Source organism: Erpetoichthys calabaricus, chromosome 11, assembly GCF_900747795.2.
Source record: "Erpetoichthys calabaricus chromosome 11, fErpCal1.3, whole genome shotgun sequence".
Taxonomy (NCBI): domain Eukaryota; kingdom Metazoa; phylum Chordata; class Cladistia; order Polypteriformes; family Polypteridae; genus Erpetoichthys; species Erpetoichthys calabaricus.
This window is the reverse complement of record NC_041404.2, coordinates 147,127,043-147,153,712: the sequence shown is the minus strand read 5'-3', so window position 1 is coordinate 147,153,712 and position 26,670 is coordinate 147,127,043. Positions and strand designations below refer to the sequence as shown.

Genomic DNA, 26,670 nt, shown 5'->3' with positions numbered 1-26,670 from the left:
AAAGAATGCACTGTGTTTGATTTTGTTTTCACTTCTGTTTACAGCGATCGGTTCGTAGCGTGCATTGTTGCAATGTTACTTTTCTTGGTGGTTTATTAAATTACGGATTTTTCAAATGTCCATTTTTTTCCCTGTGCTTAAAAGTCATTAAAAAAGTGTTTTTAGAGAGGGGTTCGTAGCGCTATAGCGCAAACTCTTGCAGTGTTAAGTTTTCTCTGTTGTTCAAGGTTTTCTCAATGTTATTCAATGTTTTTACATTTAGTTTACTATTACGCTGTGCATTCTATGGTGTGATTAACTATATTTGTGCTTAAGAACTTATATTTACATACAGTTCGTATGGTCTGGAACGGATTAATTGTATTTACATACAATCCTATGGGGGAAATTGCTTCGGTGCACAATCAAATCGGGTTATGACCAGAGTTTTGGAACGAATTATGGTCGTGAACCGAGGTTCCAATGTATGAAATTCCAACTCTCTGCAAATTTAGAATCTTTAGATTTATACCTGATATCACTTTCATGATGAAATGCATTAAAGTAATGTATGTATGTTACATTTTACAGATAAATCGTTAATTTAATTTAAATAATGAATACTGTTAATAATTACACACATGGGGGTGACACGGTGGTGGAGCGGTAGCGCTGCTGTTTCACAGGGAGTCATGTCGCTGGTATTTCCGTCGCTGCATGTTTTCCTGCTGGGTTTCCACAGTGGGCTCCGGTTTCCTTCCAAAGATATGCAGATTTGGTGACACTAAAATGACGTGAATGTATGAGTATGTGTGTGCTTGTATTCACCTTGCGATGAGATGATGCCCCGTTCAGGGATTGTTTCTGCTTCGTGCCCAATGCTAGCTGGAATGGACACATCCCTCAATTGATGGATTTAATCATTAAACATCCTTTTCAGAGATATTGCGGCAAGGTGTCATCGGAATGTAATGGCTGTTCCAGGCAATTCACAACACAGTGAAGCTGAAACTGTTCTCACCATGATGATATCTTGCACTGCCACCTGGTGGATTCCTCCAGATTTACGTAAAGTACGTGCGCAAATATAAACAGTACAACGTTTGCGTAGCAGTAGCGTCCACAGGCGCACGTGTCACGTCGCGTTACTTGACACTCAGAATGCTTTCACTCACATATCATGGCTGCCATGCATCTCCAGTGTAGTATAAACAGTAAAACGCTGCGTAGCAGGAGCGTCCGCTGCAGCATGCGTTGCGTTGCATGAAGTGTAAACCCGGCCTAAGATTGTAGGAGGGTTATCTCAGTCAAAGGGAGTTTTGGGACTGATGTTGTGGGAATTACCTGATCTATATCACTAGGGGGCTCCACCCCCTGCTCGCTTCGCTCGCCAACCCCTGGCGTTGGGACATGACAAAGAGTGAGATGTATGAATTAGATATAGAATAGTGTGCAGCTTTGGATGATGCGCATAGAAATAACAAATAGAGTGTTTGGCATAGATTAATGTTTTATTGGAATATTTCTTTGTATATAACATTAGTAGTAAAGATGGTGTCTTGTCCTTGAATGAGTCTTCCTTGGCATGGATCATTTATAATTTTAACTCTAACGTCAGATGAACGTCGAACACGTGAGAAGGCAACATTGCGTTGGAATGTAGGTGTGTTGTTTTTATCAGGACGTAAATGTAGAACAATATCTCTGTGAAATGGAGGCTCACCATCTTTACTTTGAAAGACAATTGCCTCTTCATTAAAGACGGGCAGATTGTATCGTCTTGGATCTTGTTCTTTGTCCTTAATCAAGACCAAAGCAATTGTAGTTGCCGCTATACCTTCTGCATTTGCTTTTGTATTTGCCTCCTTTTTAACTTCATGTAGCATTTTTATAGACTTAGCTAATGGGTGATTGTTTATGACATGAGTGACGTTTCTCATTATAAGCTCTGTGCATTGTTTGTTTTCAGGAAGGTTCATGCGTTGATAGATTGCCTCATCTGGATCTAGGATGTAGATTTGTGCATATTTGCGTTGTTGATTTGTTTCAGGGTGCACTGTTCCAATGCGATGCAATATTTGTCCACATATGCGAAAGCAGTATGGGCCATTGCCTTTTGGTGGCCTGATATGTACTCCGGTAGATGCAAAAGCAAATGAACTATTGTAGGATCTAATGCAGTTCATAAAGTTTTTACTTTCAGGCACATCGTTAGTTAGAAGCTTCTTTAGATATTCAGGATATGAATGTAAAGGAGGCAGTCTACTCTGACCTTTTTGACAACAACGTGTAAATTCATTATTTGTATTGCCAGTTGTTTCTTCTGTGAAGTTAAGTGAATGACAATGATTGCAAATGACATTCATTAATCCCAAAGAATTTTCCTCAATAGTGGATTCCTTATTGAAGGCGTTTTCAGCCATTTGGCGTAAGCGTTTAACAGGTGTGTGGCGTTGATGTCCGCGACGGGCATGTTTTGCTTTTTGCGTTTGATTGCCTTTTTGTTGCATGTCCATTATTTGTGACGCGCAATTTTTTTTTTTTTTTTTATTCGCCTCCGCTTTGCGCAAAGTCCGTTTCAGTCTACGCCGTGCATTGTTTGTATCGAGCCTTGTCCGTTTTTGTATGTCGGTCATTTGAGCTTGGTGCTTTTCGCGTCTTGCTTTTTTTTTTTCTGTCAGTTCATTTGCGCGTTGTTCACGTCTCCGTTCATTTATTCTGTCTCTTCGCTCCCTTTTTTGTATGTCTGATACGCGAGCTCTTTCGGTTTGAAATCGTGCTTCTTTCGATGCAGCACTTTGACACGCGCGCTGAATGCGTCTACGTGCATTGTGTCGGTCCATTTGGGCACGTTCCCGTTATCCTTTCCGAATCGTTTTGTACCCGTGACCGTGTATTCATGACTTGTTTCTTTCTCAGCATGCGAAATATGGATAAGTAATAAGGAGGATCGCACTCACTGTTAATATGTATCCTTTTCTGCAGTTGAACGGTTAATAGTGCTTTATTGAAAGGACATCCACCTATGCTGACACCTATGCTGCCTAGTGTGAAGGTGTCGACGTTCACTTTAGAATATGTGGCTTTGGGTGTCACTTCTTATGGATGTGTGGGGGGGATTGTTGTTGCGCGAGCGTCTTCTTTCTTTTTGTGTTCCTGTGTCTTGTTTGAATCCCCCTCTTTGTGTGTGTCCCGTCCCTTGCTTGTAGGGTCTGTGGGGAGGTTTTGTGTTCTTTTTTTTGGTCTTCCATGGGCTTGTTGAATCCCCCTCTTGGTGTGTGTCCCGTCCCATCCCGTGCCTGTAGGGTGGGGGGGGGGGGGGTGTGTGGTCGTGCCTTGCTGTTGTGCGCTCGTATGTTCTTTTTTTTTGGTGTGTCTAGTTTCGTGTGCAATGTGTTTCGTGCTTTCCCCGTGTTTGACTACTTTTTTATGTGCCTTTTCCTTTTTTCGGTGCGTGCTCACTCCTTGTTTCTGTGGTCTTGTCCGCCTCTCGCGGCCCCTCATCCGCCTTTGTCGCCCTCTTTTGTCCGCCTTTCTCCGACTCTCGCGGACTCTTTTTGCGCCTGCGCCTCTCGCGGACCCTCATCCGCCTCTCTCGCCCTCTTTTGTCCGCCTTTCTCGGCTCCTCAGCCGACTCTTGCGGACTCTTTTTGCGCCTGCGCAGTACGTCTTTTTGCAGCTACGGCCCATGGCCGGATGTGCCTGCGTCCATCATCCGGTTTAGCATTCTCGGTTAGTAATATGGATAGGTATTGCAACCTGCAGCTACACCTTTCTCCTAACAACGCACACTCCCAACCTTCACTATGTCAAATTCCTTAGCAGATGTTACGCAAGGACATAATCAGCCTCCTGGGTGGGGGGGTCTTATTTCATATAAAAAAACAGAACCTTAACAGATCCTGGTCTAAGAGTTTCTTGTGAAAAACTTGTGGGCTTTTCCCCCCTGCTCCCTTTGCTCGCCAACCCCCTCAGATCGGTGCTACATGCTAGCCTCTTTGCGGTTCTGTCGCTCGTGTATGGGAATGTGGATGTACAATTTAAACATCCATCCATCCATCCATTATCCAACCCGCTATATCCTAACACAGAGTCAAGGGGGTCTGCTGGAGCTAATCCCAGCCAAACAATCAGGAGAAAACCCTGGGCAGGGTGCCAGCCCACCACAGGGCACATACACACACACCAAGCACACACTAGGGACAATTTAGAATCGCCAATGCACCTAACCTGCATGTCTTTGGACTGTGGGAGGAAACCCACGTAGACACAGGGAGAACATGCAAACTCCACGCAGGGAGGACCCGGGAAGTGAACCCAGGTCTCCTTACTGCGAGGCAGCAGTGCTACCACTGTGCCACCGTGCCTCCCACAATTTAAACAGATTTTTATTTTCATGGGAATTGTTACACATGCATAACAGAACTATTTTACATTACAGCGAGTAATTAACCATATTAAAAAAGAGTAAAACATAATAATTTGAAAGTAAATTATGTTAGAGTTATTCATTGCGTATTACAATTTCGCTCTGTTTGGCTTTAAAATTAACATGCAAATACTTTTTAAACTTACACTTTTACTGTAAAACTTCAGTAAAAACAATCTTTTGAATAAAATTTTCGTTAATATTGCATTAAATTTTGACTCTGTGTTTAGACTTTCATCGTGACAATGCAATGTATAACTGCCCGTGATTGAATTTTGTTTCTATTAAATAAAATGACTTTTTTAGAATGTTTGGCTCTGAGATTTGTTAATTGTCTTTGCAAAAGCTATTCTAATGGGAAACTGTCAACGTTTTAATACGAATGCCAGATCAAGATCTCCTTTGTTGTGTATTGTTATCCACGGGAGATGTACTACATTACCTTTCTTGGATAATTCCTTCTTTCTACAGTAATTCATGCAATGGCAGACCGGACATTGTTAATGGTTGTAGATATTCTTTGTGATATTGTAAGTTAATGTTTTCATCTCACGCACCATCACCACCAACTCTTTCAGCAGAGTCTACTGATATGCATTTAACCAATTTGCCATGTAACCAATCGACATTTTTGGCATTAATTTGTTTGACTTCATCATTTCTTGGTGCTAGGATTGCCCACATACTCATTTTTTCTGTCGATAATCCTTCGTGATGAAATTCTTCACTAAGATTTGGACATAATAAGTCTTCTTTAAGTGGGAACTTAAAGTGAGGAAAACGTAAAAATTTATAAGAGCTAAGAGAGCAAGAACTGTGTCTGTCAAAAGCATTCACACCAGTGAGAGGTGAAAGGGCCGTGGGCGTGGTTAAATATGATTGAGAGGAGGGCGGGACTTGAAAAAATCTCATGGCCAAAGTCTCATGTCGCGGGACTTGAAAAAATCTTCAAAAAACTCTCGTCTCGTTGCAGGATTTTTTTTATATATTAGAGAGACTTAACATAAATATAGACAGAAGATCCACGACCTACTGAAACAGTGACATTTATTTTGCATTATATTTAGGGCAGAGCTTTGTCTCTCATTCCAATTCTTAAAACTGTCATAGTAACATTCTTTTCAAAGAAAGGTGCTGCCAATGTTTTTGTTAATAACTGAACCACATAAATACATAAATTAAATAAATATTGTAATATAACTGTAAAATAGAATATTTTATTTGATAATACTAAATACTAATTCTACTAGTATTCTTGATGTCGGCAACTTAACATCAACAAAACCCTTTGGGTGGAGCCTTGGCAGCACAGGATTTTGCCGCTATTCACTACATACGTTTAAAAGGGTTGTACACGGCTTGCCACGTGGAGTCCCAACAGGAAGTAAAGCGTTGTGATTGAGGGTGGTGCACCCTCACTACCACCGATATCTAAAACTCCTTTGTGCAGTCTTTTCCTTTCATGTGTAAGAGAAGGACAAAATGGTTGGATACAGGGCCGGATTTTCCTATAGGCTAACTAGGCTTCAGCCTAGGGCCTCAAGATCAAGAGGGGCCTACATTCAAATTGTTAGCAAAATTAAAACTACACTAATAAGGAGAAATTCTACGCATATGACTAATAAACAAACATAAAAATGTATTGGTTAAGATCTATGCGTATTACGTATTTTATTATCTCTCATGTAATTTACAAACTTAAAAATGGAAGGTGAAAGGGCCTCATAAGTGGAATAGCCTAGGGCCTCTTTTCATATAAATCCGGCCCTGGTTGGATAGAGTCATCCTTGGATCGATGGACAGCCAGAACTTTAACAGGTTGTCTCCAGATGTATGAGAATCACATCTGGGCCTGTGAGACTAGTCTGAAAGTAGCGTGGCCATAGGAACTGAACCAGAAACATTATGCTTTAAAGCAGGGTTGTCTAACTCAGATCCTGGAGGGCCACAGTGGCTGCAGGTTTTCATTCCATCCAGTTTCTTAATTAATAACGAGCTACTGATGCTAATTTAACAGATTTCTTTTGCCTTAATTTTAACAGACTTAAGTAGTTGCTTTTTTCACTTAACGGGTAGCCAAAAATAGTGAGCCAACACATGATAGTTCTTAAACAGTCCTGGAGGGCCACCATTTTCACTCCAACTAGTCTGCTATTCAGCTGTTTAAAGGAAACCCGTTATTTACTTTTATGGCTTGTTAGTATTGTCATTTTGCCATAGCAGGCATTTCCAACAGCAGATCAGTACACCTCAGATCTTCATGTTTTTCTTTTCAGATATTTCCATTTAGACAAATATTGTATGATGGACACACTTGTATGAGCCTGGTCATCTGTTGCTAGTTAAAGAACAAAATTGAACAATTAAAATGCAATCAATTAAAAATCAAGGCAGCAGTATGTTCTATTAGCATACAGTTAAGTATCTGACAGATAACTGAGAAAATGGCCGTAACAAAAACCTGATCCACTGGAGCCCACCAGGAGCCGAGTTTGACATTCTGCTTTAAAGTCTAATGATTTTGCCACTAGGGGGCCACATAACCTTTAATTTTTATTCAAACACATTTGATAACCTGACGATCCACTCGTGTATAGGAAAAATTTTGTATACACAGATGGGTCAACAATGTATTCATATGCACTCTATGGGTCCTTTAATATCAAGTGAAAGACAAACTGAGAAGATAAAACAAGTCATACCAATTTCGATTTTACCTTACTTTGGGGATACTGTTCTAGCTCAGAATCCAACCTGCAGGTTGCTATTATCGAAGAAAATATAAATTCCTATTAGGCAATTCCACAAGACAATGCCAGGCCAATTTGTTTCTGAAACAGCAGCACAATGATCTCGAACACACAAAAAAAAGAGTCCATGAAGAAATCCAATGTTTAGGGTTAGCCAAGTCAAAATCCAGAACACAACACTGCAGTCCTATACTGTAGCAGAACGCTGCACACAGATGAAAAACCAGTCTACTGATACGTTGCGTTATGGAGAGCAAAAGAAGCCTTTGTTAAGGTGTTGTTACTTAAGAATAAATGAGTAACAAATGCATTGACGCAGTACCTAAAGTGTTAAAAAAGTGTCTGCTGTAAATATGGCACTTGATGGTATTTACGTATGATCTGCCAATGATTCACCAATCGTAAAGCAGTACTTGCTAGACCCCGCCCTCTGAGCTTTGACAAGTGAAAGTGATAGTTTTCATTGTAGGGCTTATTTCATGTTGCGTGCCGCGTCACTGTAATAAATACATGGAGAAGCAGTTAAAAAATTAATAATGAAATGAGCAACAAATATATATATTTTGTTACACAGTTAATCGTTTATACTGATATTTCATGTTATTATTATCACATTTCGCAGTTTTTAATACATTTGCATATGTATGTAATTATTCAAAATATTCCTTCATATTTGCCAGGGCTGGTTCAGAAAATGACTATACTGAGTTTGAGCACATTGGGATTTTTTTGGGTATCTATTAAAGTGTTGGTATTATCAAAATGTGCCGTGCACTCTAAAAAATAAAGGTTCTAAAGTGGTGATGAAATAGGGCAGGGGTGTCCAACTCAGATCATGTAGGGTCTCAGTAGCTTTAGGTTTTTATTCTGGTCGTTTTTTTTTTATAAGTAAGCAGTTACTGCTGCCATTTTAACATAATGTTTACTTACGGTACATTCACATTACAAGCCTCATTGCTTAATTCCAGGTTTTTACTCAGATCAGACTTGCCTATCTTGACAGTTCTCATTCAGAAGTACAAGTGACATGTAATGTGAACGCATCGGGCCTCTGAAACGGCACGCATGCGCAGATTGATCCGTTTGTGCACAAGTTTTCTGCATCAGCAGCAACAAAAAAAAAACCAAAAATACGATTTCCGATCTGACCGTTCTCATTCACGACGCATGGCCACAAATCGGAAACGCGTTTTGATCTAAGACCACATATGAAAGTGACTCGGATCTGATCGGATTTCTGTGGTCAGCACAGCCCTGAAAACATCCAAATGGTGCCACATTAAGTAAGAAAAAATCGGATTTGACTCACTTCAGCCTGGTAATGTAAACATAAAATATGCTTGACTTGCTTAATTGTTATTTTTCATTAACCTACAACTAAACAATAATGAGATGTAAATCAAGCCATGAGATGACCAGACTAACTTAGCTGACATGAGTTTCAATGAAATCTTGCCCGAAGAAGGGGCCCGAGTTGCCTTGAAAGCTTGTATATTGTAATCTTTTTAGTTAGCCAATAAAAGGTGTCATTTTGCTTGGCTTTTCTCTGCATTCATAATAGCTATCACGATACATCACCCTAATACTAATGAAATATCAGAAAAGAAAGAAATGGAGGTCTGAGAAATATTGATCTGTTCTGGTCCACACAATATTTGGATGGTGAACTCAGAAAATCAGTTTTGGAAATAACTAGAGTAACAGATTGAGAGCATTAACAAGCCATAGAATTAAATGAGTGTTTCATTAATAGCTAAACAGGAAATTGGTTGGAGTGAAAATGGTGGTCCTCAAAGACTGTTTGAGACCCCTGAGTTAGCTGGTTATCTGTTGACTTGTAATGTATCTTTTTATTGTTTGATGCTCGATTAAGGAAAAAAAAAAAATTAATTAAGCAGGTCAATCAAAATGAAGGTATAAGCATTATGTTAAATTAACAGCAGTAATTGGTTACTAATTATAAAAAGTGGCCCACCAGGACCACCAGGAATTTGACATCCATGTCATGGAGGAACTATTTTTGGTTCCCAAAACAACCATACACATGAAGGTTCCAGAAAGAACCAGTAATAAGATTGTGAAATATCAATGGTTCACAATTTTAAAAGGATGCTCGCTGCATGCAATAACATAAAGCTAAATTCAGATTTCCTTAATCTGTCAGTATCCTTGTAGTTTACTATATATTAAAGATTTAGTGCAATGCTGTTCAGAATTGTGCTTTTACAGTATGCTGAATATGGCTTATAATATATAATGTGTGTGTTTTATTTCAGTGTGTTTTTTAATTTTAGAATTGTTTCGATAATACCTCTTTACTTGTGGGCTTGGGGCTCATGTGGGAAATGTTCTGTAGCTGAAATAGCAGGCAGGTACAAATTAGCTCATTAGGTCATTAATATTCATGAGATTATTTTCCATGACTGCTGAATTTTGGACTAGATAAACTCCTGAGGGAGTGGCGCAATGGTAACACTGCTGCCTCGCAGTTAGGAGACCCGGGTTCGCTGCCCAGGTCCTCCCTGCGTGGAGTTTGCATGTTCTCCCCGTGTCTGCGTGGGTTTCCTCAAACAGTCCAAAGACATGCAGGTTAGGTGTATTGCCGATTCTAAATTGCCCCTAGTGTGTGCTTGGTGGGTGTGTGTGTCCTTCGGTGGGTTAGCGCCCTGCCCAGGATTGGTTCCTGCCTTGAGCCCTGTATTGGCTGGGATTGACCCTCATGACCCTGTGTTCGGATTCAGTGGGTTGGAAAATGGATGGATAATCCTGAGGAGCATGCAAAAGAGACATAGACAGGAATTCTGGGAAAAATAATCAGAAATTTGTTAAAAGAGTGTCATTGTTTATTAGAATGTATATGTTTAATCTTAGACAAAGAGACCAGTGTTTGTAAGAATATGTGAAGTGAAGGCTTAGAATTTTAAGATGAACATGGTTAAAAAGCACCTTAATTAACAATCAGCTTGGATCATTTTTGGTTGTATTTTGGATTATAAAAAAAAAAGCATGAAGCAGAGAGAGGAAAACAACTGCCAAAGAGATGACCAGTTGGTCAGATTTTTCCTTGTACAGACCCCCCTGCCACTCCCAAACATCACACCTGGTTTAAGAAAACAAAGACCGCAACAACCAAAACTACAGCCAACTGATACAAAGCTTGATGTGTGACCCTGATTTGAATCGTTCAGGTTGTACATGCATTTTTACACCTGGTTTCTTCTTCAAATAAAGATAAGTCGTGATTAAAATACTTGGAAGTATTGCTTTGCTGAAGTTAATGACATTTGCAATGACTAATGATTATTAGTAAAACAAATTGTGTCCATTTAGGTTACATAATTAGCCCTTGGCTTCTCTTAGGTTGTGTAGCCCTTTCAAATTAACGTAACCATCGGGATACATAAACCTGACAGGAGTAGCGGCTCCTGCATTTTGCTAGGGTATTCTGAGGTGTAGCTCTTTCAGGGGAAACAATCTGAAGACAAATCGGCCACGTAAGCGAAGCCCTGCAGGGACGTCTTGTGAGTGGAGATGCTTCTAGCCCCCATGTACAGTATTGAAAGTTGAGATAGCTAGCCTTGGCCTGTGTTGAGATATTCCTGCTTTGTACACTCTTAAAAATAAAGTGGCCACAGTGGTTCTTCAGAGTGATGTCATAGGGGAAACATTTTCGCTTCCGGAAAGACCCATCCACATGAAGGTTCCAGAAAGAACCTTCATTTATCTGTAACTGGCTCCATACACTACCATGAATAGATGGAAACAGATTTGGGAAATATCAATGGGACCTGCCCTTAAAAGGACTCTTGAGGAATACAATAACACAGGGTCAGTTCAGATGTTCTTAATCTGTTATGCTCTGCAAGGTAGCCTACCATACATGAAATATTTCAGTTTTTTCCCTACATGTTACAAAGAGTTTTTAAAGCAGAAACAACCAACTTCATATCCAAAGAACCCTTCCCAGAATAAAATGGTGCCTTCTCAAGGAACCACGTAACTCATTAAAGAACCATAAAGAGCCATTAAAGAACCAGAATTTGTAAGCATGTCTGTGCAGAGTGAATGTTGAACAGGTATGTTTAGCAAGACGTGCATAGGAATCAAGGCCAACAATTTTGGCAATTCCAGTATTGACTTATCCGCCACTATAAAAAGACCCTCAGAGATTAAAGTGGCCTTCGTGGGGACTTTTACCCAACAAAACAACACTCCCCGACACACACACACACCCCACAACCACACATACACACAAGTTATGGACAATTTCAAAGTCCAAAGAACTAATCGGATATATACAGAAAGTTTCCGAGAATGACAAGAATACAGTTCGACGAGGAGCCACACAAACTAATAAAGTGCCTTTTAGGAACCATTATTTTAAAAGTGTATGATTTTTTTTTAAACTTAATTAATTAAAATCCTATCACTAGAAAGCTGCAGAAAAATTAGAGAACATGAAAAATACGGGCCAGACAAACGGTCCGCGATCGCGCTCAGTCTATCACACGCACATCATTCGCGTTCAGCTAACCGGCATTGGCGTTCATAAAAAAACGTGTTAAGCCTACACGGCTTAGAGAAGAACAAGGTAGATGCCTACGGTTTACAGATTTTCACTGCGATCCACAGCAGAGCAGAGGCAAACAACTGCGAAATAGTTACACGCCAGGCTGAACTTGAAAGGGCGAGTGTTTTTTTTTTTTTTTCTTTTCCTGAAGTGTTTCATTCTGTTCAGTCGAGAGGGGGCGGCTGAGCGGCGCCTTGGAGTCAGAACAAGGTTTCCAAAAAATCTGCGAGACATCTCCGCGAAAGACAGACAGCCGGCTGGCCGGGGAAAGCGCCCACAGCGACCCCCCACCCCCAAGTCACACACACAAATACGTGAGCACCACCCTTGGCAAACGGCCCTAAAAATGTAATGAAAAAAATTGAGAATCCTACCAGAGAAAAAAAAAAACTCGGTCAATCAATAAATAAATAAACAATTGTCGTAGTCTGTCACAGGAAGAGCACAGGGAGACTCTTAAACAGTATGTAAATTGCCACCATCTAAAAAGGTTTGACAATAACTGCCACTTTCAATACATCTGCATCTGCCAAGGAAACAACTTTTAACAAGAATGCCAGCGTTTTCATAAACGGACCACGTGCAATAAATGCAGGAATTAAAGAGCGGCACTAAATCACGATCAAAAACAACAGCCCAAGCCGCTGCTTTTAATATATATTGCGTTTCCATTACATGAAAAGATTGTTTCGTTTTCTGTTTAATTACTTTCTCTCCCCATAATAAATGTTTAATATCCTTCAATTTTCCTGCTTGCCAGATGAAACGCTAAATAGAAATGTATGCGTGCAGGTTGTCCAATTAATCAGTTTTCCAAAGAGGAAAAAACGTGAAATTTATCAACAGCGTGCTCTTAATGCTTCAGTAGTACAAACAACCCCCCCCCCCCCCCCCCCCCCCAAGTGCTGTCAATAACAGTAAGCTAATATTTGACCTTTTACCCTCGCTCGGCACGCCAGCAACTCTAACACGCCATCTGACTCCAGACAAGGCACCAAAAAGGCGCAGAGCACCGCGCCGCCTGCTGTCCCAATTCGGGGGGCTCTCGATTTCATTCTACGCCACGGCGGTGCTGACCGTATTACACTTTAACACGTTAGCACATCACACTCTGAGCCGAGGGAGGTGCACAAGCTCGACCGGGGCACTCCGTAAGACTGTGGCCTGCTAGAGCTCTGAATCACACGCGAAAGCACGCGCAGGAAGGAGCAAAGCCATAGAACTGGGGACAGGCAGACTAGCAGTCCGCGTATGCTTACACAACTGACAAACGTCTTTAATTAAACAGACGGTCTATTGACGCTCTAAAAAAACGATATCCCTGGTAATATTCCTTGAAAAGAGTTAAGAGTATATAATATTAACCTTGTCTCTACTGCGTTTTCCAGATGAGCTAGCTCCAGTTCTGTTTGCTTAATGATGAGCTGTTAAGAAAAAAAAGGTAACAAGTTTCGTTTTCGATGCAAATGGTTTAACTTGCAGTTTTTTGCTTTTATCACCATATACAAATTGACAGATTAATGTGGCCTTAGCTGTCTTTAAAATGTAAGATTGTGTGTAAAGGTAGTGTGAAAGACCCAGTTTACAATAGATAGATATGAAAGGCACTATATTAGATAGATAGATAGATAGATAGATAGATAGATAGATAGATAGATAGATAGATAGATAGATAGATAGATAGATAAGGCTCTATACAAGATAGATAGATAGATAGATAGATAGATAGATAGATAGATAGATAGATAGATAGATAGATAGATAGATAGATAAGGCTCTATATAAGATAGATAGATAGATAGATAGATAGATAGATAGATAGATAGATAGATAGATAGATAGATAGATATGAAAGGCTCTATATAAGATAGATAGATAGATAGATAGATAGATAGATAGATAGATAGATAGATAGATAGATAGATAGATAGATAGATAGATAGATAGATAGATAAGGCTCTATACAAGATGGATAGATAGATAGATAGATAGATAGATAGATAGATAGATAGATAAAGCTCTATACAAGATAGATAGATAGATAGATAGATAGATAGATAGATAGATAGATAGATAGATAGATAGATAGATGGCACTATATAATAGATAGATAGATAGATAGATAGATAGATAGATAGATAGATAGATAGATAGATAGATAGATAGATAGATAGATAGATCTCTGTATTTTACTTACTTTCTGACATATTTGCTTTTAAAAATAAAGTTGTTAAAGTGGTTCTTTAGAGTGATTCCATAGGGGAACCAGTTTTGGTTCCCAAGAGAACCATCCATATAAAGGTTCCAGAAAGAACCTTTATTTATTTAGATCTGTACCAGGTTCATAACCAGCCATGAATAATCGATAACAGATTTATGAAATACCAATGGGTTTTTGATTTCTTAAAAAGACTTTTGCCACATACATTAACACAGGCTAAGCTCAGTTTTTCTTGATCTTGTTAATATCCTATGTACTTTACGTTAAACCTTTCTGTTTTGTCCACATATTAAGAACCTTCCTCAAAGACCACAGAACCAACTTCATATGCAAAGAACTCTTCCCAGAATGAAAAGGTTCTTTGTTAGGCAAAGGTTCTACCACACAACCCAGTAAAGTGCCATTGAGCCAGCATTTTTTAAGAGTGCAGGTTCTCTCGGTGAACCACTCTCCTTTTGGTGACTTTGAGCACAGCTAGACAAAGTGAACAGCAATAGAACAAGTTGTCTATTGAAAACCCAGTTTTTTTAGAGATAGACTTTATTGCTATAAAAGTGTAACACTTATATATAAACTTATATGATGTTTTCTTTATTTTTTTAGAAATATTCAAGTAAACATCTTTCATTATTACTGGTATATTATTCTATTTCTGTATCTATATGCTCACAATTGTTAAAATAAATAAATTGTACACATTGTATTACTTCTCTACAATACTATATGTATTCCAAAAACTGAGTTCACTCATTTTACAATTTTATCCTCAGCTTTTCTGTTTTAATTATTAATATAGAAAAAAATCTAGGCAGCACTTGTAAATAATATTCTGTTCATTTTAGTCATAGCACAAATATTGTTTCAAAACACGATTTTCTGTTTTTTTTTTTTTTTTTTGCCTTTTTACATCCACTCACTTCACACGGCATAGAATTCATAAAATCGCCTACATTTGGAAGTGCTTAGGTACCCCCTCCAAAAACACATTCTGGATAGGCTGAAATATGGTCCTGTATTAAAAAAAAATAGCTGCATTTTCTTTAAAATTTAAATATATACAAAGTTGGTAATTTATTATTAGAATGCTATATATAAAAATAGATTTCGCTATCGTGACTCCCTTTCCCAGATTTTTCCAGATAACACCATAGCTCATCTCTGGTTTGTAAAATAAAATAAAATTAACATTAAAATAAAGGTTTACAGTGCAATTGTTACTATAATTCCAGTTTGTTTCTTGTTGTTGTCCTTGTGTATTTGTGTGTCTTTTTTTTATTGCTTTAACCCCAAGCTCAACAAGAACACTTGCACTCCGAAATGATGGGGTACTGTACAGGTATCCACGTGCAGTATTTCTGTCTTAAAAATCCTTGACAGTACCATCTGAGGAAAGTCTTCGTAACAGACTTGACAGGTTTACAGAACATCCCTTCAGGGAAGGAGCAGGAGCGCTCACTGAAGCAGCTTCCTTCCTTGATGTATCGTGGCCAAAAGCGGACGCCCAGGTCTTTCCAAGTATACACTACGGGGCAGTGTGTGTAGGTCCAAAGCCACTGCAGAAATTTCCTTCTCGCCTTCTTTCCAATTTTCATTCGTAAACCATATGGCGTTTCGGACAGGTCCATCTTCTTGATTTCGCTGGGCATGGGACCAGGAAGCCTGAATTTGTGAAGTGGCTCTTGTACTGAGTGATTGGCATGAAGAGGGGCACTTACTGACATGAAGTTTGGGTCAAAATTACTGCCCAGCTTTTTCCTCAGTAACTTTTCATTTAAGTCCTGCTCCCGGGGATCGTATTCCGGGTCCGGGTGCTCGATGATATCCACCACCGGCAGGTTGTCGCTTGGGGAAGGTCGCAGCCGTAGATAAGGTTGGCAAACCCCTAAGCGAACCGACATCAAGCTGCAAATGAGAAGGACCAGCAGAGAAATCCCCATGCTGCGTGGAGAGAGGTGATCACGCATATTGAAACGAACGCCTTTATTTCTGCGTGTTGGGGTTAGGGTTTCCTGCTGCTAACATGTAAAGTGTGTTAGCCCGATGCTTTCAGAAATAGGCAAGGTCCAAGTCGGGCAAGACGATACTTTTAATAGTTCAGTGCGGAGTTGAATAACATGGACCAGAATGCTTTTGAACAGCACTGGCTTAGCCGTGGGCTCCAGCTTTTTTACTCGGTGTCTCGGTCTCCTGGAGTAGAGAGAGACTGAGCGAGCGAGCGAGCGCGCGAGAGGAGGGAGAGGGAGAGAGAGAGAGAGAGAGAGAGAGAGAGAGAGAGAGAGAGAGAGAGAGAGAGAGAGAAACTCTCAGGCCAATTAGACTTTCACCACAACTGAATGAAGAACACTCTCCCTCGCCCACTCTTTCACTCGTTTTTGCTCCTTTTCTCCAAAATTCACATAGAGCTTCTGATCGTCGCCATGGTTACCTCGGGACTCAAAGCCACGACAAATTGTCTAGACTGGATGACAGGGGCTGGCGTGAGACCGTTGTTTGGAATGAAGCGCTCCTCAATAGATCCGTGTTTCCCAGAAAAAAATGCCAGAATCCAAGATCTCCGCTAAAGGAAGCACAAAAACGTCTTTAGTAAAAAGTGTGAGCCCTTCTACAGTATTAATCAATTAGTGCGCTAATACCCGCATTTAACGGGTGGATTTCATGAAGCACGACGGGCACTCACAAAAGAAAAAGGTAATAGCGTTTATTTTAAACGATATATCCGACCATTAAACACACAGAAAGACTTGTCATTTAAATGTGCTGCAGCTTCGTTCTCTTTTTCGTCATTTAGCACTTAAGTGATATTTTGGATTGGCTAAATATATATCCCAACAAATAATTCGATTTTATTTCCGTTGCGTTGAAAGTCTCCTCAAACTAGTCAATTCCACCCTTATTCCACTGAAAGATCATCACTTAAATATTTTGCAGAGCATTGTAATATTCCTTCTTAAACAGCAGAAGTCTAATAAATTCCTTCCATTCTTGCTGTCAAAATACCTTATTTACATATAAGTGCCTGCAGCTCCTTAAATAATCTGTACATTTTGTTCCGTATACAGATCTTTTTACCCTTTCTGAAACGGATGTCCTTTATGTTCTTCTGTGTATAGTATCCACATTCAGAAGCATTGCCATCGATACATAGCCAGATTGCAATCCAAGATGAGGTGCCTCTAAGACGGGTAGAGTTTGTGCCGATTCCCAGGGGAGCTTTGATCCCCTTAATTACAGGCACAGTAGTCTCTGGTAAAGGGCACTCAGATCCGCAGTCTGTTGCTCCACTCCTGCTCTGTAAGTGCGTGTGCGTCTTTCTGTTAAGATCTGAGCGCAATCCAAAGTTAAATATCCCCCTATGATGGTGCAAGCTGTCAGTAGGTACTGCCCACTGCTGTCACTTTCGCAGGGATTGACAACCACCCCCCTTATTGCGGTACCTCTCTGCTGGGATTCTTCCGGGTCCTAAATTCTGCGGTATCTCTCGCTCCATGGCGTGACGTTCTCTATACATTCAGCTACATAGTCGTATTCAGTAGGACCAACATGCTTTTTGTTTACTGTACCCTTCGTCGCAACACATCCAATCGCTCGTCACATCTGATATCTGCTTGGCTCGTCAATAACATCCTTAAAAAGATATACGCATTTTTGTATTATATAATTTACATATCACATCTTTTATCAGTTTGCATATCCTCCTGGCCATACCAGTGCTGACTTTCTTGGGTCTCACACCAGGCTAACTGGCGAACCTAAAAAGACCCAACAAGAAGAATGAATGTGTCAGACCGGAGTGCGGCTAAAGTGATCGGCTCGAGTTCGCAGTCCGCGTGTAATGGAAAACGCGGTTGCAATAAGACGCTGGAATTAATTCATTTGAATAATAACGACGTTCGTTTCCCAAATAAAAACGCCCACAGGGACGTCTTACGTGTTGTTCACATTGGTTTTCTCCCATAATTAAAAACATTTCAATCTCCTTAGCAGCGTGTGTCAGGTCCTGCGAAGAGCCGACGTCCGCTCGTTCCAACGTGCGCTCCTGAGACAGGCTCTGACATCCACGAAAAAAGAGGGCTTAAACATGAATGGGAAACTTTTGTAATTAATGGAAAATACAGGGCTTTAGGCGTATTACCACTCTAAAGAGTCTAACATAGAAATGTTATCCAAATTTTAAACCTGGGTTCTTAACAGTCTGTCTAATCTTCTTAAGAGTAAAACTGAAATTCGAGCTCCGAGAGGTACCCGCTCTGCACCATGCCAATTTCCTCCTTGTGTGATTACACTTTTACTGTAACAGTTTAAAACCGGATGGCAGAGTCAGAATTACTAAGGAGTACGTACTATGACGGGTTACAGTTTCTTGAAAGACTGGCTTCTGTGCTCATCTATTATTATTATTATTATTAATAATAATATTATTATTATTAGACTGACGCATTTATCCAAGGTGACTCGACATTTCTACAATGATACAATTGGTTACACTGTAAAAAAAACTGCCAGCATTTCACGGGAGTTAACTAATTTTTCACATTAAAATACTGTATTGAGAAATGTATCGCGTAAGCACAGCAAGCTAAGCCATCTTCTGTCATAAAACAGCTATTTATACTGGTATTTGCACTGCTTTGAATCGTGGGACATTCTCAGTTTTGTGTAGTTTCATACTGTTTCATTTGGTGAGATTATAGTAAAAAGCGACTGGATGAAGGGGCACCGATGTAAACTTGGTTGATTTGGTACAAACACTGGAAAGTTTTCATTCATACTGAGAACCACAGACACGAGGAATTAGTGACCAAATGGACAGGTGGAGGACTTCAATGACTTTCAAAACACAAATTGATGTAAATTTTGGGGAATCACGGGAATGGGGAAAAATGATATCGACAGCTAAAACATTGCTTAAAGGTAAATTTACGTGCATTTGTTTATTAAAAATCATTGTTTTGACCATTTATTGTATTACATATTTTTGACTGTGAAAATACAGTTAATATAATGTATTTATACCGGGGTTTTTTTTACAGCGTGTTCACCTGTTTTCTTCAAAATTTACATCAAGTTGATATTTGAAGGTCCCCTTCCCGTCCACCTCACTTTTTGGTCATTTATTCCTTGTGTAAATTCAAACTTTCTGATGTTTGTACAAAATCAAACAAGTCTTCGTCAGATATCACTGCACGATATCGCTTTTCAAATCATTTTTAATTCTTGCATACAGAAAATAATTTCGTATACCCAATTAACACCACCTCATTTTAAGGTTTTCATAAGTCTCGATGTCATCACGTTTTATACCTTGCTTTGCCACATTTAATCTCGTTTGGTTATTCTTAGATGATTATTAATAACACGCACCATCAATCCTGACGTTTGACATATATTAAAACAAATATCCATCCATCCATTATTCAACCCGCTATATCCAAAGTACAGGGTCACGGGGGTCTGCCGGAGCCAATCCCAGCCAACACATGGCGCAAGGCAGGAAACAAACTCTGGGCAGGGCGCCAGGCCACCGCAGGTAAAACAAATATAAAAGTTAATAAAAATAATATGAAACATTGTGTAATCCAAATCCATCAGCGAATTAAAGTCATGGAGGCAGAAAGCAAAGTGTTTTACGATTGCAATGAGCCTTTTGAAGTATACTGTAGCAGAGAAGAGGTAATGAGATATTGTTTTCAGAGCAAGGACTTTCTGGAAGTTGTGATCATAAAACTTGTTACCGTATCCGTTAGCAAAAATAGAGCGAATGCGCTTCAGAAATGCAGCGCAGCACGAGCCACCCAAAGAGATCGCATGCAGCTCGGTCATGTCCGCGATCATTTTGTCCTCCGCCCTTTATTCGCCATGCACGCTTTCTACAGTATAGCAACCTGTACGGTGCGTGGTCAATTCTACTGACAAGCCAATCGAGCTCTTGAAGCCCCTCAACTCCTGCAGTCATTCATAAATAATATTTTAAAGTGGGCTCAGGTTCCTAATTCAGTACAGATAATCTATATTACAGCACTGAATACCCAAATACCCTAAAGCGGTTGGAATTAATTACATTAAAATAATAATAAAATGACAATCACAAACTTAGCAGTAATTAGGAAATACAGTTTAGAACAATAAAAAGAGAACAACATTAAATCAAATCAAAGTTTACTTGTCACAAACAATTATACATATAATTTGAAAACAGATGACTGAAAACTATGTTCAAACATGTTAATATTTTCCGTGAACAGTATGTGCATTAGTCAAAAGTGTGTTCTTATCTATCAATCACAGCCCCTTCCCATCTATATTTCAAATGGTGGTTTTCATGTACCTGTAGCGCTATCTGCCAATCATTACTCATATTATTACAGTGTAGTGGTACTGTAGAACAGGAAAACATTCAAATGATGTTATATGTTTTAACTGAAATTACTTTATACTTCAACTAAAAGTATATGCTTGGAATGTTAGATAAAGCCCAAGAAAACACAGGGAGACTAAATGCAAACTCAATACAGAAGGCATTTTTAGTCAGAAATACAAACTCACTCACAACTCCAATATGCTGCCTTTTGAATTCCATTCATGCTTACATTGAAAATATGCAGGAAGCTTCCATAAACTAAAAAAAATATGAGCAATTGTTAAGTGTGTCTTTTTCAGTTATTATTGTCTACAGAAAAGAAACAACAATTCACACCTGGGCATCAACACTCAGCATCAAAAATGGCTCTTGCAATGATTTCCTCAGGTTAATCCATGAAGGGTGCTGCAGAATCAGAAGGGCATCGAAGTGAAGTGCACAGACGGGCAACTTTTAAAAAAACTGAATCTCACAGCAGTGTTTTACTTTATGCTTTTTCCTTCTTAAAATTATACGGATACACTATTTTGCAATATGTGTGCAATTTTAAGACAAAGATTAATGCTTGATTATATTTTTGTTTTGAAAAATGGACATATCTGGTAAATTGTAAGGGATTTTTTTTCATAATGGTACCCCAGCACTCATACGCCCCATTTTAAAATGCAAGAACAGGATATTTTTTTTTAAATTAATAAAATATCTTCACTTTACAAAGCTGATTCTGAGAGTCAAGAGTAGTGATGAGCTGAATTCACTTTACCTTGAGTTTGGTAAAGTCAAGGAAATGTTTGCAAAATTTTCTGAACTCACAAAATCCATTGAAGTCAATAGGGAAGGAGGAGCTGAACTAGTTTTGAGTGGATGGCAATGGTGCCATGGTCTTTTAAGTAGTCCTTAGAGCTAGAGAACAGTCTGCCATATACTGTACGCTGAACTGATTATTGTGGCCAAATATGTGATCTGAGCTGTGAGGCAGCAGTGCTAACCACTGTATCATTGAGCCTCAAACAACAAAAGACGCAGACAGAACAAATGCCAAAAATAAAATACTACAAACAGCCACAAACTAGCAGTAAAATACTGTAAATAAAATTAAAAAATTGCACTGAGACAGTGGCAATCTTCGGGCAGCATGGTACTGGACCGTTCCACTGTTTGAAGTCTCGGATCTGGACACAGTGAGAACATCTTTTTTGTTTTTATTATTCCACAGTGTGTCCCATGTTTTCTGATGAGGGGAGGGGAAGGCTTATTTAGGAATTGTTTGCATCAACTTTCAAGGCTTAATGAACATCCTTTACTACAGAAAAGTGGTAAATTGTTAATCCATTAATTGTTCTGTTGTAAGCTGGAGCTGGATCCATAGTGATAAATGAGCCCTTGGCAGCATGAGATTACCACATGGAACTAGCCCTGGACTTCTCGGCTGTCCATTATATGGTCCACTAACACAAAAACGCATTGTCATTAGAGTTGTAGATGGATGAATGAATGAATGAATGAACCTAGGAACAAATGTCTTTTGGATGTGGGAGGATAACTGATGTAATTGGAGAAAATCTCCTCTAAACATGGGCAGAACATGTATACAGCAACTAGAGGCTGACCAAGCCAGAATCTGGACTAAATCTACTACAGCCATGAGATGAGGTGTTTGCCTGGCCCTCATCTATTCCTGCAAATTACCTAAATGTTTTTTGTAAATATCTACTAAGCGTTTGTCCATCCATTTGTTTTATGAAATCTAATTTTTTTTTTTCATACTAGGGGGCTTTGCTGCCTGCTCGCTCCACTCGCCAACCCCCCCCCCAGCCTGTGCTATGCGCCAGCCACTTCACATCTCTGCCGCTCACATAAGTGGATTTCACTTTCACCAAACAACAAATCTTTTAATTCTCGTGGATACAGCTCTTCATTGGGATAAACACTACTTTTCCCTTATGGCACCACAAATTAGACGATCTACAAGTCTCCGACTTAAAGTTCGATCTCTTTCCGCTGTTCCGTTATTTCAAAGTAATAATTTCTGATTGTTTGCGCTAATGTGATCTTTACTATCATTTTTTTGAGACTTTTGAATTTTAGTACTTTCATTATCTCTAACCTTCGCTGCATGTGTATTGCACCAATGTTTTGAATTCTTTACGACGTTGTACTTTGTCATCTACTCTTTGTCTTTTATTTCTTGCCCCGGGTGTGGTTAAATCTGTTGGCACAAAGTCTCGTCTCGCGGGTCGTGAAAGTATCTCTCTAAAAAAGTCACGTTTCATCCCAGGCTAAAAAGTCTCATCTCGTCCCAGGATTTTTTTATTATAACAGAGAGAAAAGGTTTTCAGAGAGTGAGAGCCAATCCAAGCACTATTGTTTTCCCAAAGAAAGTCCATCCATTCCTTCCATTTAATTAACTCGCTTCTCTAGGACAGAGTCACAAGGCAGCTGAAGCCTATCTCAGCAATCATTGGGTGCAAGGCAGGCAGGTCCATTATAGGACGAACACACACCCACATGTACACACACATACACATATCGGCCAATCTAGCTTCTTCACCAGTTCACCTGCCCTGCATGTCTTTAGACTGTGAGAGGAAATCGGAGCACTCAGGAGAAACCCAGGGAGAACATGCAAACTCCTCACAAGGAACACCCAAAAGACAGTGCTGTTTTATAATAGATCATGCTGCTAAAGAAGGCATGTGGCTGAGGGATTGTCAGTAACTTTTGATTACATTTACAGAGAGACCAGTGCATGAAGGCTCAAGCCCAGCGCCAACAGCATATGTGACTCTTTTTGATATTACAACTGGCTTTTTTTTTTTTGCTTATTGTCATTGGAGCATTTTAGGTGATATTTACATATAAAAGCAAGTGTTTGAAATAAACCCATCTTTAACCATTACAAAGCCATAGAATTATATGGTGCCTAATCTGAAATTAAGAGAACATTTGATGAATACTGAAAATTAAAACATTAATAGGCATCCTAAAGGATATTTATTTGCCTGTTGAAATTTTGAAATCAAAGCTCTTCTATGCCAGCTGAGTCCCTTCAATGGGACAACATAAAAATAACAAAATATTTCTTTAGAATGACTACTCAATTAACTGTGCCAAAGATCTGTCACTTTGATATCATTAAAATGTTTAAGCAAATCACGGCTAACTTCATGACTAACATGTACTCCAATTTTTAAAAAATTGTCTGAAGCACAAAATGATCAGTGAATGAGTCAGTATCCCAGTGGCTTCATGATATTCCTCATTATCCAGAATCATCATGCATACAGTTGTGCTTGAAAGATTGTGAACCCTTTAGAATTTTCTATATTTCTGCATAAATATGACCTAAAACATCATCAGATTTTCACTCAAGTCCTAAAAGTAGATAAAGAGAAACCAGTTAAACAAATGAGACAAAAATATTATACTTGGTCATTTATTTATTAAGGAAAATGATCGAATATCACATATTTGTGAGTGGCAAAAGTATGTGAACCTTTGCTTTCAGTATCTGGTGTGACCCCACCTTTGCAGCAATAACTGCAACTAAACGTTTCCGGTAACTGTTGATCAGTCCTGCACACCGGCGTGGAGGAATTTTAGCCCATTCCTCCGTACAGAACAGCTTCAACTCTGGGATGTTGGTGGGTTTCCTCACATTAACTGCTCGCTTCAGGTCCTTCCACAACATTTCGATTGGATTAAGGTCAGGACTTTGACTTGGCCATTCCAAAACATTAACTTTATTCTTCTTTAACCATTCTTTGGTAGAACGACTTGTGTGCTTAGGATCGTTGTCTTGCTGCACGACCCACCTTCTCTTGAGATTCAGTTCATGGACAGATGTCCTGACATTTTCTTTTAGAATTCTCTGATATAATTCAGAATTCATTGTTACATCAATGAAGGCAAGCCATCCTGGCCCAGATGCAGCAAAATAGGCCCAAACCATGACACTACCACCACCATGTTTCACAGATGGGATAAGGTTCTTATGCTGGAATGCAGTGTTTTCCTTTCTCCAAACATAACACTTTTCATTTAAACTAAAAAGTTCTATTTTGGTCTCATCCGTCCACAAAACATTCTTCCAATAGCCTTCTGGTTTGTCCACGTCATCTTTAGCAAACTGTAAACAAGCAGCAATGTTTTTTTTGAAGAGTAGTGGCTTTCTCCTTGCAACCCTGCCATGCACACCATTGTTGTTCAGCATTCTTCTGATGGTGGACTCATGAACATGAACATTAGCCAATGTGAGAGAGGCCTTCAGTTGCTTAGAAGTTACCCTGGGGTCCTTTGTGACCACGCCGACTATTACACGCCTTGCTCTTGGAGTGATCTTTGTTGGTCGACCACTCCTGGGGAGGGTAACAATGGTCTTGAATTTCCTCCATTTGTACACAATCTGTCTGACTGTGGATTGGTGGAGTCCAAACTCTTTAGAGATGGTTTTGAAACCTTTTCCAGCTTGATGAGCACCAACAACTCTTTTTTTGAGGTCCTCAGAAATCTCCTTTGTTCGTGCCATGATACACTTCCACAAACGTGTTGTGTAGAACAGACTTTGATAGATCCCTGTTCTTTAAATAATACAGGGTGCCCACTCACACCTGATTGTCATCCCATTGATTGAAAACACCTGACTCTAATTTCACCTTCAAACTAACTGCTAATCCTAGAGGTTCACATACTTTTGCCACTCACAAAAATGTAATATTCAATCATTTTCCTCAATAAATAAATGACCAAGTATAATATTTTTGTCTCATTTGTTTAACTGGTTTCTCTTTATCTACTTTTAGGACTTGAGTGAAAATCTGATGATGTTTTAGGTCATATTTATGCAGAAATATAGAAAATTCTAAAGGGTTCACAAACTTTCAAGCACAACTGTATATACACGGGCTCAGCGTTTGTTTTATTTACTACTGTCTTCGGCAAAGCTGAAGGACAACATCTCTAAACCCCTCTATGAACTGCTTGTGACTATGCGAGGCAAAAGGTCACACTTTCAAGCATCAGTTGTAGAAGTAGTTTAGTAGTAAGTATTTGGCCAGCACCTTTTCTAGTGCTCCAACACGGCAGGTCAGTTATGGTGAAGAATCCTCATCACAGGTTATTCTTTCAAAGAAAGTTAATGAGGTTGAGGCTTTCACTGGATCCTAGGGATAGCTTTATCATTTCTTTTATTTAAATTGTTTATTCCTTAATATCCTTTGTTTAGTTTGTCAACTAACAGGGAAGTGTGAATGCCTCATAAGCCTTTCAGGGAAAAAAAACAAGAATGGATTTTGTAAAATCTATTAAATGTCAATGGAAGATTCATTTTTATTATTTCTTAAACCGATTTTACAAATATGTTTTGGTTTCATGTCTTCTATAGATTGTTATAGAAAGTGACTCTAATAAACATTTTTCCCCATGGCTCTATCTAGAAAGAAAAGTCTAATGACCTTTAACTCTTCCTGACGAGGATTCCATTCCATTAAGGCAGAATGTTTAGGCAACAGGTTAATTTGCCAATCATATTTTGATTTTAAATTGGAGAGATTTTTTTTTAATTTTGGTGACTTTTGGTAAATGTGTATTTAGTTTCCTTTTGCCTGCATACATCTCTCCATAAGGTTAAATACTACTACTAATATAGCTTTTCAATATGCCCTTAAAAATGTGCCTGAAACATTATGCTACAGTGATTTGGGAGTGCTGACTTATATAGCAGGGTGAATGGATTGAGCATTCTTGTAAACTGTTTTATACTATACATTATGTAATACTTCAAATTTGCTGTTGTTATTTCTGGATAATTTATGGTAATTCTTTGGTGCTTAATAACATTTTAGGCAGTGCTCTGCCACCCAACTTCCTTAAGTAATTATGAATGCTTAATTTTTTTGGGCTTATATAAATGTCATTTAAATTGCAGCAATTCAGTTGAAATTGCTCCTTGATACCGCTTATGTTTCAGTTCTTTTTTTTTTCATTTATTTTTGATGCTTTTAGTTGAAGCTCCATCTTATATTTCTAAATGGATGAGTAGTAATTTCCTCGAGCTAAAAAAGGAAAATCAAATCTCAGTTGCTAGTTAAAATGGAAATAATGTGGGTATTAGAAATAAAGTTGATCACTTTCTATTAAAGGTCAAGGTGGAAGTAAAGAATTTAGGTGTAATCATGGTCTCTGACTTAAACTTTAAATTGCAAATTTATCATATTACTAGGACTGAATTTTTACTTTCAAGGAATACTGCAAATGTCAAACCTTTTGTTTTTAATCGGCTAGATTATTGTAACACACTCCTAACTGGTGTATCAAATAAAGATCTGTTGCAGTTAGTTCAGAATGCAGCAGCAAGAAGCTTAA

The 26,670-nt window shown here is 39.0% G+C and overlaps 1 protein-coding gene across 1 annotated transcript; it reads right to left on the bottom strand.

Moving 5' to 3' along the window:
• Window positions 1–14,473: 14,473 nt before the first annotated feature.
• nog2 (noggin 2) lies at window positions 14,474–17,286 on the bottom strand. Its single transcript, XM_028812593.2, has one exon. It carries the CDS (start codon window positions 15,911–15,913, stop codon window positions 15,242–15,244), a length of 672 nt encoding a protein of 223 aa, XP_028668426.1. The 5' UTR covers window positions 15,914–17,286; the 3' UTR covers window positions 14,474–15,241.
• Window positions 17,287–26,670: the final 9,384 nt, after the last annotated feature.